This window comes from Montipora foliosa, chromosome 5 (genome assembly GCF_036669935.1).
Source record: "Montipora foliosa isolate CH-2021 chromosome 5, ASM3666993v2, whole genome shotgun sequence".
In the NCBI taxonomy this organism is placed as follows: Eukaryota; Metazoa; Cnidaria; class Anthozoa; order Scleractinia; family Acroporidae; genus Montipora; species Montipora foliosa.
Window position 1 is genome coordinate 20,433,878 of NC_090873.1, and position 15,044 is coordinate 20,448,921.

The 15,044-nt window shown below is 39.5% G+C and overlaps 2 protein-coding genes across 3 annotated transcripts; one reads left to right on the forward strand and one right to left on the reverse strand.

The window, feature by feature from the left end:
* Nucleotides 1-2,794: 2,794 nt before the first annotated feature.
* On the forward strand, nt 2,795-4,014 carry LOC138004334 (uncharacterized). Its single transcript, XM_068850814.1, has 4 exons — nt 2,795-2,896; nt 3,028-3,168; nt 3,236-3,337; nt 3,526-4,014. Exons 1-4 carry the CDS (start codon nt 2,795-2,797, stop codon nt 4,012-4,014), a joined length of 834 nt encoding a protein of 277 aa, XP_068706915.1.
* A 597-nt stretch (nt 4,015-4,611) lies between these two features.
* Nucleotides 4,612-10,893, reverse strand: LOC138003027 (uncharacterized). 2 transcript variants are annotated; one of them, XM_068848976.1, is made up of 11 exons: nt 10,484-10,893; nt 10,269-10,336; nt 9,751-10,036; nt 8,533-8,676; nt 7,249-8,270; nt 6,681-6,763; nt 6,400-6,507; nt 5,910-6,106; nt 5,546-5,614; nt 5,253-5,325; nt 4,612-4,876 (listed from the first exon to the last, which is right to left on the reverse strand). In XM_068848976.1, exons 1-11 carry the CDS (start codon nt 10,651-10,653, stop codon nt 4,781-4,783), a joined length of 2,316 nt encoding a protein of 771 aa, XP_068705077.1. In that variant the 5' UTR covers nt 10,654-10,893; the 3' UTR covers nt 4,612-4,780. The 2 variants fall into 2 exon arrangements, with proteins under 2 accessions (XP_068705077.1, XP_068705076.1); XM_068848975.1 differs by having other exon boundaries at nt 4,612-5,325; nt 10,484-10,889.
* Nucleotides 10,894-15,044: the final 4,151 nt, after the last annotated feature.

Here is a 15,044-nt window from a genome sequence, read left to right on the forward strand (position 1 = left end):
CAGTCTTGCCATAGTGATACAGTTTCTTTTGATTAATTTTTGACATTGAAAACAATTGAACTAAAAGTGCATGGCACAAAGGTGAAGAAACCTAGTGCTGTTTGACAAGACTGAATTTTTTTGTAACCTAATAGACAAATAATAGAAATTATGATTTTAGAGTAACCTGAACAGGAGGGAAAAGACACATTATTTCGTCCAGGAGCTGTTTCTTGTCCAGGTCTCAACTTAACAGTGATCCTGTCTGCCTTGAAGTTGGATGGACCATAATCAGAAAGTTTGGCATTGCACTCTGGAAGTGAGCCAATCTCATAAGCCAGCAATCCAACACTTTTCAGCATCTGCTCAGTGTTTCGCATCTCGCAATGCAAAGCACAAAGACTCATGGTAGAAAGGTCTTCATCAAGGAGGCATGTTAAGTCATCTCGCAGCCCTTTGAAGCTTTAAAAAAGTACATTGAGGATTAATGAAATGAAGGTACCTATGGCGGTGCCCTTCAGCAAAAAAAAAAATGACAAGCAGAAACACCCAGCCACATTACACATTATTTCAAATGAATAAATTGTTTATTTACGACCAACTCCTAACCATATATGATATACCATTAATAATATTGTTAAATAGTTCTTCATAGTTTGACTACAACAGTTGAAAATAAGAATGAAATGATATCAGCAGGACCATCTGAACATACCCTGCCATTTAGTTAGCACAAATTTTCTATGTATACATATATCTTACCCGCCAATGTTTGCCTTTGTTGGACTGAAGTGTTCAAGACAGACTTCATGCATCCCTAAATCACAATCACATGCCTATTATATTGAAATAAGAAAAGATACAATCTATTAAAATTATTTCAAAAATGCAATAAATGAGGGGACCAGTCAAACCGCCACCTGGTTAGCTCAGTTTGTAGAGCACCAGTCTACTGTGCAGGAAGTCGAGGGTTCGAGCCCCAGAGCAGACCAACACTCAGGGTCTTAAAAGAACTGAGGAGAATGTGCTGCCTTTGTCATTATATCTGCAAATGGTTAGACGTTTAAGTCTTGTCGGATAAAGACTATAAACCATAGGCCCTGTCTTCAGCATCTCCAGTGTTACATAGTTAGCAGGGGAACGTTGTTCCCAGTGTTGTGGTCTGGCCTTGTCTCTCGGGTTGGTGCTTCACATAGGGTTAACCTCATTTGCACCTTTTCCCCTTGGACAGAATTGTCCAAGAAAAATTACTATAAAACTATGAAACAGCCACTTGAAAAGGACCAACCAAAAATTTGTGGAAAATGTTGTGTTTTTATTAGCTGGACATTACACCTGCTTACAATTCTGCTTTTCAATGAGCCCTACTACCCTTTAAAGTATGAGCATTGACACATTGCCTGGTAAAATTATCACAGTTTCAAAAGAGATCTAGGGACATTCTTATTCTTGAACATTTCAAAACTAAATGTACATTCAAAAAAACTTACTCTCAATGCCAAGCAGAAAATGCAGAATTCTAGAGCAAGGCCTTGTCCACCAAGCTGAAAATCTTCATCACTGATCTTTGCCATCAGCAACACCAAACCTTTGTAATCAAGAGTAACTGTATACAAAACAAATTGACTAAGTAAAAGTTTAATAACTGAGCAGTTTGTTTCTAAATACATTAATTTACTTTGGTTTTACATTACTAATTCAATGAAGCCCTGTGCAGATTGGTTACAAGACCAACAACCAACTGTGGCTTGCTTGCAAGTATTTTCATGCCTTATGCTTATTTGCACTGAATTCTGATTACAGTGTAGTTCTCAGAGTTATTTGTTTCTATCAATTGCAGATTGACAAAAGTGATTCCTTTGGTTTTGATATATTCAGCTAAATTGCAAACCACTTGCTTTGCTAGCTTTGGCATCATGTTAAGTCTCTTGGACAGCTAGTGCTATTCAGTATACCTCTGTGTGCATTGTTTTGAGTTATTATTTTGTAATGTTTTTCACAAATAGATAATAAAGATTAATAAACAGATTTTAAAATCATCTAGTGTTTGGATCCAGTACCCTTAAAGCGTATATGATAGTGTTTGCCATCCACTTTAATCCCCATCTTCTTAAGCTTGTCCTTCTCCTTGTTTAAATTTAAGAACAGCTTTCTGAGATCTTCCCTTGAAAATGCAACATAGACAAATAATCTGTAGATTCATAATCATTAATAATCTGTCCACCTTATATTGTCTTAATTAAAGATGGTTACTTATTAATAAGCCTTAAAATGGGAGTTGGTGTAGTCATCATAATCTCCAAAATACTATTCATCAACTGTCAGCAACTTTATGTACACAAACACTCTAATGACCCAATTCATTCATAAATTGTTGGCTGCATACCCTTTTATTGAAAATCGAGTTTTTATTGTCTTTTTTCCACATCGTAATGATTGTAACTATAGCAAGTAACACAGCAAGATTATAAGATTTGAAACAGATCAAAGTCCTCCATCCTCGCTGCCAATAAGGGTCAGGTACTAAGACCGCACAATATACATACATGTACTGTCAAAATATCATTATATTTCTTTAAAACATTATGGAAAGCAAGATAATAAAATAGCTTAAAGGCCCATTTTCATCCTTGATGCAACGCGGTCGTTTGTTTTTGTTTTCAAATCGCTCTATTGTTAAATGGCGCACTCTGATTGGCTATCTATTTTTTTCGACGGGAAAACTTTTCGCACATTCAAAGCTTCGCGCGCGGTGTTTAGGCTGTTTTCTCTGCCACATTGTCTTAGTAATCCTAGAAATTGGTATTAGTTATTCATGGAAGTGGATGAATCTATTACCAACGATGAATCCCAGCAGAGAAATGTTTACGGGTCGTTGATTGATCCAGAAGAACGTGAAAACTCTGAAGCCTCCGAGGTAGGTGATAAATCCACGTGCAAAACTTCAATTCATTGTCGAATTTACTGTCGGAATATTTGCCTCTGCTGTTATTTGTGGAATGAAATAAACATTATATTTTCATCCTCGCTTTATCGTGTATCTTTTAGGACTTACCTGCTCCAGAAGTGCGCTGTTCATGTAATGGTGCGTGTGCACGGAGATCTGGCCGAGGTTCGTGTTCGTGCAAGGCGACTAACCAAAACTGCACTTCGAATTGCCTTTGCAATAAAGCGAAATGCAAAAACAAGGTAAACAGAAAAACACAATTTTCTTTTATGAAGATTTTGTTTGGCTTACTGTTTCTTTGTACCACAGGCAAGTGAGGCGGCGGAGGCTGAACAAGTAAATACGCCAGTAGATCCTGATGGACAAGTGCAGTTATTCAACGAGGTGCAGTCCTCGGCAACACAAATAGAGGTGAAGACTTTAATATTCGTGCACAAATGCACTGTAGTCTGCATATAACTAATATCCTAAACGTTAGTAAAATAAACCAGAATGCTGTTTATACCTGCGAGGTCCCAGAATAGGATTTTCAGCCCTCTGTTGGTTTCTTTGTTCATACTTATAATTTCATATATTTTGCAATGTTCTGTTTGGTCTAGGAATTTGTGTCAACCCTTACTAGACAGGATATAGAGTACCTCCTCAGGAATGTTCTGGCAATGGGAAGAGGGAGTTTGGACTTTGCAAAGAAGCTGCTAGATGAAAAAAATGCACCACCACCACCTCCCCCAAGCCCAGGCAACAACAGTTCTCCAGAGTGGTGCAGGTGTGGAGTTTGCAGGCCTATGCCCAGTGACCAGGAAAATCTCTGTTGCAAAAGGGTTAACTGCATAACTCGTTTCCAGGTTTTCAACAATATTTGCCTTGACAGAGATATTTTAGAAGTATGTATTAAGGCTCGCTGCGACATCAGAGCAGATGATTTCAATTTTTCGATGGAAAGTTTTCGAAAAGCAGCATACAGACAATATATTCTATGGAAATATGGAAAACTTGGTCGGGGAAACAGGAGAGTTGTTCCATCCTGTGCAGTTTTGTCAATACGACATGCATATCCTTCCCCAGATGGACGATACATGGGCTTTTGAAGCAGCTGAACTTTAGAAGTATTGGTAACTCCCAATAGGGAAAGGGGGTGGGGAGCAAAAGTGGTCATGTCACAAACCACACAGTTTAAAAATCAACCCTTTCCTAACCCTCCCCCCCCCCCCCTTTCCCCCCTCATCCCATTATCTTGCAAATAATCCAAGGCTATTATCAATAATGGCTCATTCATCTAAACCACCTTTTAAGGAATAATATCAATTCCAATGTTTTGGGTGTGAACTGCATAGCATTTATTACAGCCTCTGACCCTACACCCTTGTGAAATTTGTGCAAGGTGGTAAGCTTATATACCTTTGCATAAATGGTGCTTAAATTTGAATAACAATAGTTTATACATCCTTTGCCTCTTAATCAGGGTTTTGGACAAAGGAGTTTTCACATGAATGTGAGGCTAAGGATGTATAAGTACTGTTATTCAAGTTTGAGTGCCATTTGTGCAAAAGGTCTAGCTGTTCCTGTCCAAATAGTCTTGGATCAAAGCTAATTATATACTTAGGGGACATTATTGTTAGCAATGACAGTTTGATTGTAAAACAATGCATTTATTTTAACTTTTTACATAGATTATCTCAGAACATTTTCATAGTAAGGAAAGTTATAGGGGGACCAAAATGTAGTAAATTTTGACACCATCTTCCAGTCTTATCATAAGAAAACAAGAATCATAACATCTCCACTTCTTGAACAAGGTGATATAACTTATACTGGTAATGTCAGACATCCCTAAGTTATGGAAGTACTCTACTGTTAATTCCTGGTATTAAAACTGTGTGTGTTACCACTGAAAAAGAGAACTGTCTCGTAAAATCCCATGTTCTTACTAACCCAAACACCAATGCCCACCTGAAAAAAATACAACAGTGATTGTAAGAAAATTCAAAGACCCTTTTCATGACAACCTGTAAGAAAAATTTAAAGAAGGAAAATTAGATTAACTAGAAAGACCAGGTTTGGACAGGCGTGAAGGACCCTTAAGTAACTCCTCTGTGGATGGTGCTGCCTTCATTCCAATTGTAGGGGCTATCTGTTTGGGATTAAAGAGGTTGTCATCTGTTGGCTGTGAAAAGCTCCCCTCTAAAAGACAACGCTCCTTGAGCATCTTGGCCATCATGAAAGGAAAATAGCTGTAGCTCTTCTCTTCTTTAACAATCTCAGCATGGAATTTTTGGGTGCGTTTGGAATATTTCCTGTGACCACGTGCATCACCAGCTGCATTTACCTGCTTCCCTCTTGAGAGATGCATGTTATGATCAATAGCAGCTAACATTATCCTCATGATAAAGTAGGGATATCTGAAATAAATGAATGAAAAAAATTGAAAGTAATCATTATAAAATTTTGCAAGAACAGACTACAGCAGAAATGAAATACAGGTTATCAATGGTGGGTAACTTCTGAAACACTGATATTTACAATTCTACTACATGTGGTCTCTGATGGGAGGGGCCTGTTAAAAGACCTACAAGACAGAAAGGCATGTACATACACAATACACAAGATTGATTTCCTTACTCAAATGCCATGCGCTTTGGAGCATATTTCGTGAGCATGCTATTGTAGCTCTCCAATACACTTGTGTGCCTGTAAAAATGATAAACCTAAAAGTTATAATATTATGAGTGGTAAAGTAGTACTTAGTGTCCTCATTTCCTATCATGATCAGCCACCTTGAATCTTAAAACAAGCCCTTGATATTGAAACAACCCTTTTCTGATAATAAAATGCTTGTTTATGTATGGAATGTCATTGTGTGAGATTTATTGACAGCAGTGGGTTGTTTGATGAAAGGGGGCAGGTGGAGGAAACAATTTGACCAATGCAAGAAAATTAAGTCTTCAAGTTTATAACACCACTACCAGCAACGGGAATTACTGACCTGAACCTAACATAAAACTCCAAGTTGTTGAGCCACTTCTTGTCCAAAACAACCTCCCTGAGAGCTGTTAAAGCTTTCGAAGACTTCGCCAAATATGTCTTTCCCGAAGTTCCTGTTTCATCAGGGGAATGCTTGCAGGCTCCTCCAGCCCATTCATGTTCGCCACAAACATGGTGAGGAACACCAAACCAAGTTTCCTAAAAATTAAAAATGATAAACATGTACAGTATTAGAACTAAAAAAATTATTACACAAACAAGAAGCCTCTCAGAACTTCATGAACATTAATAAGACAGTAAATATGACTGCAGATGGAGATTTTGATTAATGTGCAATCAATTAGCATGTACTCAAACCAAATAAGACAGCAAGAAGAAAATTGCATCACAAAGGAAAAACCCTGTACAGCAAAACTGCTTTGTGTAGATCATGCAACAAGGGCACTCCTGTCTAGCACAATATTCAATAAAAGGGGAAAACTGTTTCCAACCTTCAGTTCATCCACACTACCATCACAACTTTGACAGCAAAACCAGAAGTGGTTGACAATGTCATCGATCCACTCTTTCAGAGTTTCACATCCTCTTATGCGAGCAGCCTGTTACAAAAAAAAAAAAACAGGAACAAAAACAGAGGCAAATCTAGTATATAGAATCAAAGTAGGGTGGTCAACTTACTGAGAACAAAGACAACTAAATCAAACATTTGTTACATTTGGGAAACTAAATATACTTGCAACATTTAAATGACAGTGACAAAACATGCACTTACTTGATGAAGACACTTGCTCAGCTTCTTTGCCTTGTGCCAAATATCAAGAGAGTGAAACAGTTCCACCAACTGTGGAAATTTCTCTACCAAACCAAAACAAGCTATTATTAGCTAACAGGCCCTTTGCACAATCCGATCACATGGCATGGAATTCATTGTGCTGGGATGCAAATAACACAGAGGGACTTTCAAAACAAGGAAGTCAGGCTCGGCTGGTAACATGTAACACATGACCGGATCATGCAAAGGGCCTATTAGCAATGAAGCTCTCTCTCATTGTTGTTTATCAATAGTTATAATTTTTGAGCCAGAAGCCCCAATGGCACTGATCAAATCCAGGTATCTTTAATTCATTGATGAACATACACTGTGACTGTTGACTATTTAATATACAGACTATTGACCAGCTGCTGGGTTTATCTGGGTATTCAATGTCAAAGAACATTGGATACATGTATTTAGAGTCAAGGCCACTAAGGGCAGCCATCCCAAGCAATGAGAATAAAGGGATTCAACACTTCGCTGATAAGATGCTCGAGATTAGAATATGCAAATAACATAAGCATACCTTTCATATCACGCACAAGCTTCATAATTGATGAAGAAGCATCTGTTGCAAGCTCACTGAAGGGGAGGACACTAGCCATCTTCTCCAGAAGTCGTCTCAAACCTTCTTTCTCCATGACAACAGAGTTGCCCCCTGTCTCCCTTTTATCTACAACTGCCATGTCCACAACTACTTTGCTGGCATGCTCCATTAGCGTGTAGACACAGTACCTTGCACTGTGTCCTGGAGAGTCATTCCTGCCATCACCACACAAACACAAGTCGTCATACTGTTGAAGAATACCAGTTATCAAAGAGTTCATTTCATCCCAAATCTCCTTAACCACAGGGGCTGCACAGTGCTTCTGGAATCTTGTAAATGTGTTCCTGCTGATAATACTTAATCCAAGGGCTTTACATAACAGGGTAAATTTGCTATAGTTATTCCCAGAAATGATTATTGCTGCTGCAAATAGGGAATCATTCAGGAAAAACTCTACATTGTTCTTCACTCCTAAGACTTCTGATGACACCCATTTCTGGCAATGTCCATTCTTGCATTTGCGAATGATTTCAACCCTGGACCCAATGGTCTTCACCTCTTCCTTAAAATGAAGTCCCTCACCACAGAGGGCACATTTGTCTTCCGAAAGTTCCACAAGCTTATTGATGGAGACCATAACTCTCATTCGTGAGTGAAGGGCTAAGAATGTTTCGAGATCACCTTTGCTAGTAAGCTGCTGGAAAGCATCCTCTAGCTTCTTAAGAATTTCAGCTTGATGTTTCTCTGCTGGTTTGGTAGTTTCCTCTGGCTGGGGCATGCTTACTTCTTGTTCAAGGGCCTCGGTGACCGTCGGACTTCCAGCAGCGCCACAAATATGGTTGGTATCATCATCTGCATGTATGTAGTAAGGTTGAGGGGCTTCAGACACAACACAAGGGGCTACAGCAGCAGTAGGAACACAGCTGGAATCATCTTCAGCAGCATAAGAAGGATCAACCATTGTAAGGGTTCTTTCATCTTCCTCACTGCTGATATCCATGCTGTGAATAAGCAACATAATATGATTATAATATTGATTGCTATAATGTACACCACCCCCTCCGCACCAAACCCCCTTCATGAGGAATTGCAGAGCAGCTCTGTACTGTGTGACATATGGTAACATATGGCCTATCTTCAAGCATGCATACATCTAATATGCAGGATTAAAAAGCCTTCATTTAAATTAAGATTATATATTTGCATTTTCACAAACTGGTGTTTGCATACTAACTTCAATCATTGACAGTTGACCCTACTCACTTTTCACCAAACAGCTGTGTAACATCAGGATGCTCAGGACTGCCATAGCTATCAAGATGCCATTCGTCATAATCACTGTGGTCATCGCTGAGTTCATCACTGGATGTGTCACTCCTGTTAAGATCTTCCACAATGATGTTCACTCTGTACACAAAAGTACATTGAAATCTTGTGAAATTTTGACAATGAAATATAAATTCGATAATGGTTGAATGTATGGGACATACAGTTCATTTACTACAAATCATGATATGAATTGTTGGCATTTTTATCAGGTGCTCCATTCTAGGGCCTCTGATCATGGGAGTGGTCTCTAAGTAACATTACACATGTCATACCTATAGCTGAGCATCAGGTACTACATAATTGACACCCACAACAGGTTATGGTTTCAACTTTGATCAACATTCATTGTTTTCTGAGGCTTTCTTGGTGCAAAAATCATCTTCTATTTGCTTTATACAAAAAAATAATTGATTCTCTATCAAACAGAGTATTTGTACACCAAGATATCTCTTGCATGCATATAACTAAGAAAAATACACAAAAGGAAAGACCTTTACATCGTCCATGTAGCTGTAGCCATTAAAATTAGAAACAGGCAAAATTGAGAAATGACTTAAAATCTGCATTGGTATTCTTTTATCACTGGTATACAGAAAAATACTGACCCCCCTTTCCCCCGGCTCCCAGGAAATTCTAATCCTTTCTGTGGGGGTGGTATGGATATTGTATGGAACTGTATATCACACGGTTAAAAATACAACAATCGTAGAATTGATACAATATTACAACTGGGAGCTTGAAGATATGAATAATAAATTTTATCATTTAATGCATGTTTTTCTTCCTTTCCATTACCTAGGAGCCCACCATGTAACCTACCAATAAATGCCTACAGATAATGGTATACTCGTGAATGCACAGCAACCTCTCATTGTGTTTTGCTGCAAATAATATTGCTCATGGGTGGTCGAATGATAAAACAATTATTGAACTTGCCTATTGCAAAACATCATTATTTGTCAGTGTCACTCAGATCTATCATTTGCCCCGCCTTCGGCTTCAGAAAAATAACTGCTTTGCTCACCACTGACAAAACACAATATTTTGCTCACCCTCATCCAATTATTTTTAAACATTCTACTCGCTGTGCTTGTCACATTGTTTTTACCACATATGACTTTGTGCACATTGCTATCCCATTTCTATACATACGTTTGCTCCAAGTCAGGAAAAGGATGATCATCAAAAATACATGTAGGCTCAACTGATACATCAGAGTCTTCTTCAGATAGGCTGTCATCAATTGCAAACCCACCAGCAGAGAATGGGTTGCCAGTGAAACTGTTATTGGTCTGGTCAAACAGTTTACTTCTTGAATGCCCTGGATCTGGTTCTCTCTGTTTCCCCAAGTCCGATATCCCCGTGACATCTACACAACTTAAGTGTGACTCACCAGCAAGATTTGCACGAATGGGAGTAGAAAACAAGGGAACTGGATCTAGGGTAAACCAGCAAATATGTTCGTAAATGACCTATTCATAGGAATAAAAATTAATTTCCTCAAAACAACACAAAATTAAACTACATGGAAAACAACAAGAATATTACAGATTCATCAAATAAATATAGACACAAAAATTTAATCCAAGCTTAGGTAACAGTATGTTTCTAAGCTTGTATAGGCTTACAAGATTACGTGGGACTACCAGTAATAAAAAGAACTTACTTACTTGTATCATTATCTTCTTCACAAGACAGAGATAAATTTACCTCTGCAGATTCATGAATGGTGTTTGATCTAATAAGGAAAGGAAAAAATCAAATACAATACTGCCTGGAGAAGTGTATCGGCAACACAAAGGAAAATAATTTTAAGTAACAAGTGGAACAAGTGGTGTACATGTGCACCAATTATGTACTGTAGCTGTCGAGCAGCAAACCTCACCTTCCACGATGTAACAGGAATTCTGCAAACTCACTGTCTGTGCGTTGTGAAAGTCCCAGAGCTTCTTTTCTACCCCTCCAGAGATTAAAAACAGATTCCCTCAACCGAATCGACTTCAAAGAGCCAGGCAACTTTGGTCTTCCAACACGACGGCGTGTAATGGCCGCCATTTCGTCATACACACACAGTCTTCACAGAACAAAATTTACGAATATATACAGAATATTTACAAAATACTTTCAGAAATATAAAAAGTGACAACAAGAGAAAGTTTTTCCAGCAAGAGAATGAACAATATTCCAAGGATTGCTTTGGGAAAAAGCGATGCAAGTCTGCTTCGAAGAATTCGGTAATTTCGTGTAACACGAAATTCAGGATCAAAGTATCACGGCGCGCAATGCATCAAGGGTGAAAATGGGCCTTTAAAAATGGTTCTGCCCTGCAGTGGAAAAGCATAAATTACCTTTTTTCCTTACAATTGGCTATAGCCAGGGGATAAACTGACTTTGCACTCTGAGAGGACCGATGTTTAGCATCAAGGGGAACAATCCCAACTGCAACTTGATCTTTGCCTGTAATTTAATAGAATACTAAGACAATGATCCATGCAGCCATTATCAGTTATAGAAAGACTGACATGCTCTTTTTAATTAAAGTAAAATGATAAAAGTCAAGCATTCAATTACCAAAGAAAGGGCGTCCATCAACTTTAAGATTGAAAACAATATCATCTGGAAGTGAGCCATGTAGACGCATCTCTCTGATGATCCAGACAGCAACATTTTCTAGGTTCACCTCATAACCTGGAACTTCATCGCGCAGACTTGACACATCCATCAACATTCTTGTAACATTAAACAGACCCTTTCGCAGTGCAGCGATGTTGTTTTTAATCGGGATAGGTTCGTCTGATTTTTTCTACAAAAATTAATATTTGTTCCAAATACCAATGTCAAAAATTAATTACTTTTTGGAACAATATCTGATTTCCGACAGAAATATTAAAATATACAGTGACAGCGTTTGCTTGTTATTTAAAATAATACAAGTGAAATCAAACCAGGCCAGCTAACCAAACTGACTACATTATCCAGGTGTCCCACAACATCACCCAATAGGTGGGTTTGATTAACTGTAAATCTACAACCCATTAGTAATGTCAGGTTATAGCCAATCACATGCAAGCAAAAAGACATTCACTAAAAGGAATGAAATAGTCAAAAGCAATCAATGTGGGAAATGCGCAAAAGCATTTACTACACTATCCCTTGACTTTTAATAAGCTTACATCATGAAAGAACTTGGCTCAAACTTACCCCGGTTCTTCCAAGTCGAGTCAGATTTGTCAACTCTTGCCAACCACTGTCAGAAAGTCGAGACTTGAGCTTGAACAGCAGGTAAATCCAGTCAGGGACCCTCATACACTCAACTCTTTTTTCCCAAACTTCCTCTGACAAAAGTTTCCTGAAAGACTTTTGGACGCCCTTTTCTTTTACCATCACATCAAATACGGCCTTGACTGTCTCCTGGGCATCGCTGCCATCTTTTCCTGTCATGAGACAGCATTCTCCGAGCACGGCGCCCAGCGTGTCCCCGCTTTCTTCGCACACTTGGCTGATGCTTTTCATAACTGCGGTTGCAGCTTTTCTCACTTTTCTTCTTTTGCTAGGTGGGGAGAGGTCTTGGTCAACTTTTAGCTGCTCGATGGACCTTTTCTTCTTCCGAGCTGGTTTGGCCAAATTGCCCGGACTTTGCGCTATTCGCGGGCTTTCGCTATTTGGTGGGCTTTCACGATTTGGCGGGCCTCTTCCTTCAGACACTCTTGGTGTACTTGGTGGCGTCGGAATATCAATATCTTCGTGATTTCTGGGCTCGGAATCTAACACCCCTTTCTGGCTTTGCATTTTGGCCAATTTTCCACTCGCGTCCTCAAGTGAATTGCAGTGTAAGCCACGGGAATTGATCGAAGATACGACCGCTTTGAAGTAATCAGACTTCATAAACTGGCAACTCGACCAAGATTTCAATCGAAGAATTCCAAGCAGAAGGCCGAAGGCTGACGCTACATGAACTTTTTCGCTGCTTCGTTGCGAGCAAAACCAGCGGAAAGACGCGACGGTTTCATCTTTGCCGTGCAAATTCCCTAGGGCTACTTGCTTGTATTCTTGGGGAAATGCTTTTGCAGACACAGTAGAACAAAAGACGGATGGTTTGGAACAACATAAATTGGAATTCAAGGCGTACCAGGTCCTCTCTGGGTCTAACTGAGGCGAAAACACTTGATGTAACAACAGTGAGCTTGCAGTCGCGTCTTTGCTCGCCATTGCAAGCTGGCCATTCCCTGCAGTGTTCACGGGCCGAATATCTGTTGCGACATCGAGTTAACTTTGTATATGGTTTTGAAAAGGGCGCCATGAGCCAAAACAATTCCATATAAAGCTTAATCCAATTATTGTTGTTTGTGTTCAAGCGTGTGAAAGAAAAGAGTATTGTGACTTTAATCGACTTAGCCATCCGTGGTCAGCGGCCACTCGTTTCCGCTGACCACAACAAATGACCGAAGACTGGGGAATTTTCAATTGTGAGGTGGGCGCAAGTGACGGGATGGGTCGCGGGTCGCGCCCGGGCGACAGTTACACACATATCTTCATGCATGATCTTTCGTGACCAAAAATACGCAAATTGGATTTCGAATCCTTTTTATGGACTTCATATAGTTCTACCAATATATGTAGACAGGGAAATGCGTACTTCTCAGAAGTCTTCTCAGAGGCATTCACTCCAGGCAATAATTGCTCTGACAACGAACAGCGAATTGTGCGCTTGTTACGGCACGGGTTGCGGGTGGCGCCCCGGGGCGACAATTGCACATTAATATATTTGTATGCATGATCCTGACCAAAATAACTCGAACTGAATTTGTAATTAATGTGTTGATGTCAGATTTCTTTTTATGGACTTATTAGAAATAGACTATTCTAGCAAGAAATGGTAAGTACAGTTCGACCTCGCTTATTTGAACTAGGTTATTTTGAATTCCCCGTTATTTCGAATTCAAAACCATTTCCCTTGGATTTACCCCGCACTCACTTACAATCGGTTATTTTGAACTCCCGCTATTTCCAACTGTTTTGAGTTGCCTCTGAGTGTTCGAAATATCGGGGTTCAAATGTAGTTCCAAATTACACACTATAAATTTATTGTCACTCGTCCTCTGTCACCCACATCTTCTCTCGTCACGGGGGAGAACTTGGATTTAAAAGCAATGGTTCTGGACTTCCCAGCCCAGCTTGTTGCATGCGCTTGGCGTAGTTGGGGAAGAGCGAGAAAAAGAATAGGAGGAAATTACACCCCTCCCCATTTTTCACTCGCCCCAACTACGCTGAGAGCCCAAGAGAGAGACTAGACTAGACTAGACTAGACTAGGTTCTTTAAGGGAGGCAGAGGAGAGAGCCTGGGGACGAGGTTGGAATATTCCAGTCTGGCTTTCGAGCCGCAGAAACTCTGGTTCAGGGTTATTGATAGGGTTGTAATGAGGTCTTCCAGATTTTTTAGACTTGTGCACATTCATGCCGTCGATAATTCACATGGTAAGTTATTTGGTACAAACGATTATTTTCTGGTTTAAGGCCTCTGGGATATTATTTATTATTATATATTGCTTGTTCGTGAGCGGTAGACGGACAACTCTTCATTAATCAAGCCAAAACACTTCAAAAAACGGTAAACAACACGAACTTCTCTAAAAAACACAACTGCTAGCCCTAAACTGCCAAAGATACCCGCGATAATGGTAAATTAAAAATGTTTATGAGCGCGCGCGCGCGCGCTATTCCTCATCACGCCACGTCTCTAGCCAGTATAACTGTCTTTTCAACAGTGTTTTTACAATTCTGTTGTTAGAAAATAACAGTCTTCATGTTAAATAAGGAGTAGACTGTGGTGCAGATCACAGGTGAATATCCGCAATTGTAGTAAGTAATTGGTCCAGTTCAGCTCTATCAGAAGAAGCTTCCATTGTTGCAGATTTTACTACAACGTGAACACTGTGGTAAAATCCCATGATTTTAGACACTGACTTAAGCATTCGTCCAAAAGAGTAAACATCACTGGATGTACTGTACTGACGATATTTTAATACTTCCGGAGCCAAATAGCTTTTTCCGTGTTCATGCGCTCTAAATCTCTTTCTGTTACCGGAATCCTGTGGAAAATTGACAGAAGCTTTTCTACTCTTTCCGAAATCAATGAGGATAGGGGTGCATCTATCGCAATCTGCTCTACGTTCGAGGACAACATTATTAGCCTTGACATCGTTGTGCAGGAAACCTCTTGAATGAACATATTTTAATGCAGAGCAAATATCAACAAAGATATCACAGCATTCTGGAGATGTGATAATATTCGAGATCGCCGCATGATGAAGAGTGCCGCTTGTGCCATTTATACCATGGAACTGTGTGACGAGACAAAGTGCCTCTTGTGTAGTGACGACACCTAAAATCATAGGTAGTCTTTCATGGTCACCGAGTGCAGTAATCACCTCTGCTTCGTGCATCAA

Coding starts and splice junctions, on each gene's coding strand:
- LOC138004334 (XM_068850814.1), top strand. CDS start 2,795: ATGGAAGTGGATGAATCTATTACCAACGATGAATCCCAGCAGAGAAAT. Junction 3,169..3,235: donor AAGCGAAATGCAAAAACAAG/GTAAACAGAAAA, acceptor TTTGTACCACAG/GCAAGTGAGGCGGCGGAGGC. Junction 3,338..3,525: donor CCTCGGCAACACAAATAGAG/GTGAAGACTTTA, acceptor TGTTTGGTCTAG/GAATTTGTGTCAACCCTTAC.
- LOC138003027 (XM_068848975.1), bottom strand. CDS start 10,653: ATGGCGGCCATTACACGCCGTCGTGTTGGAAGACCAAAGTTGCCTGGC. Junction 8,271..8,532: donor ACACAGCTGTTTGGTGAAAA/GTGAGTAGGGTC, acceptor GCTTATTCACAG/CATGGATATCAGCAGTGAGG. Junction 6,508..6,680: donor TGAGCAAGTGTCTTCATCAA/GTAAGTGCATGT, acceptor TTTTTGTAACAG/GCTGCTCGCATAAGAGGATG.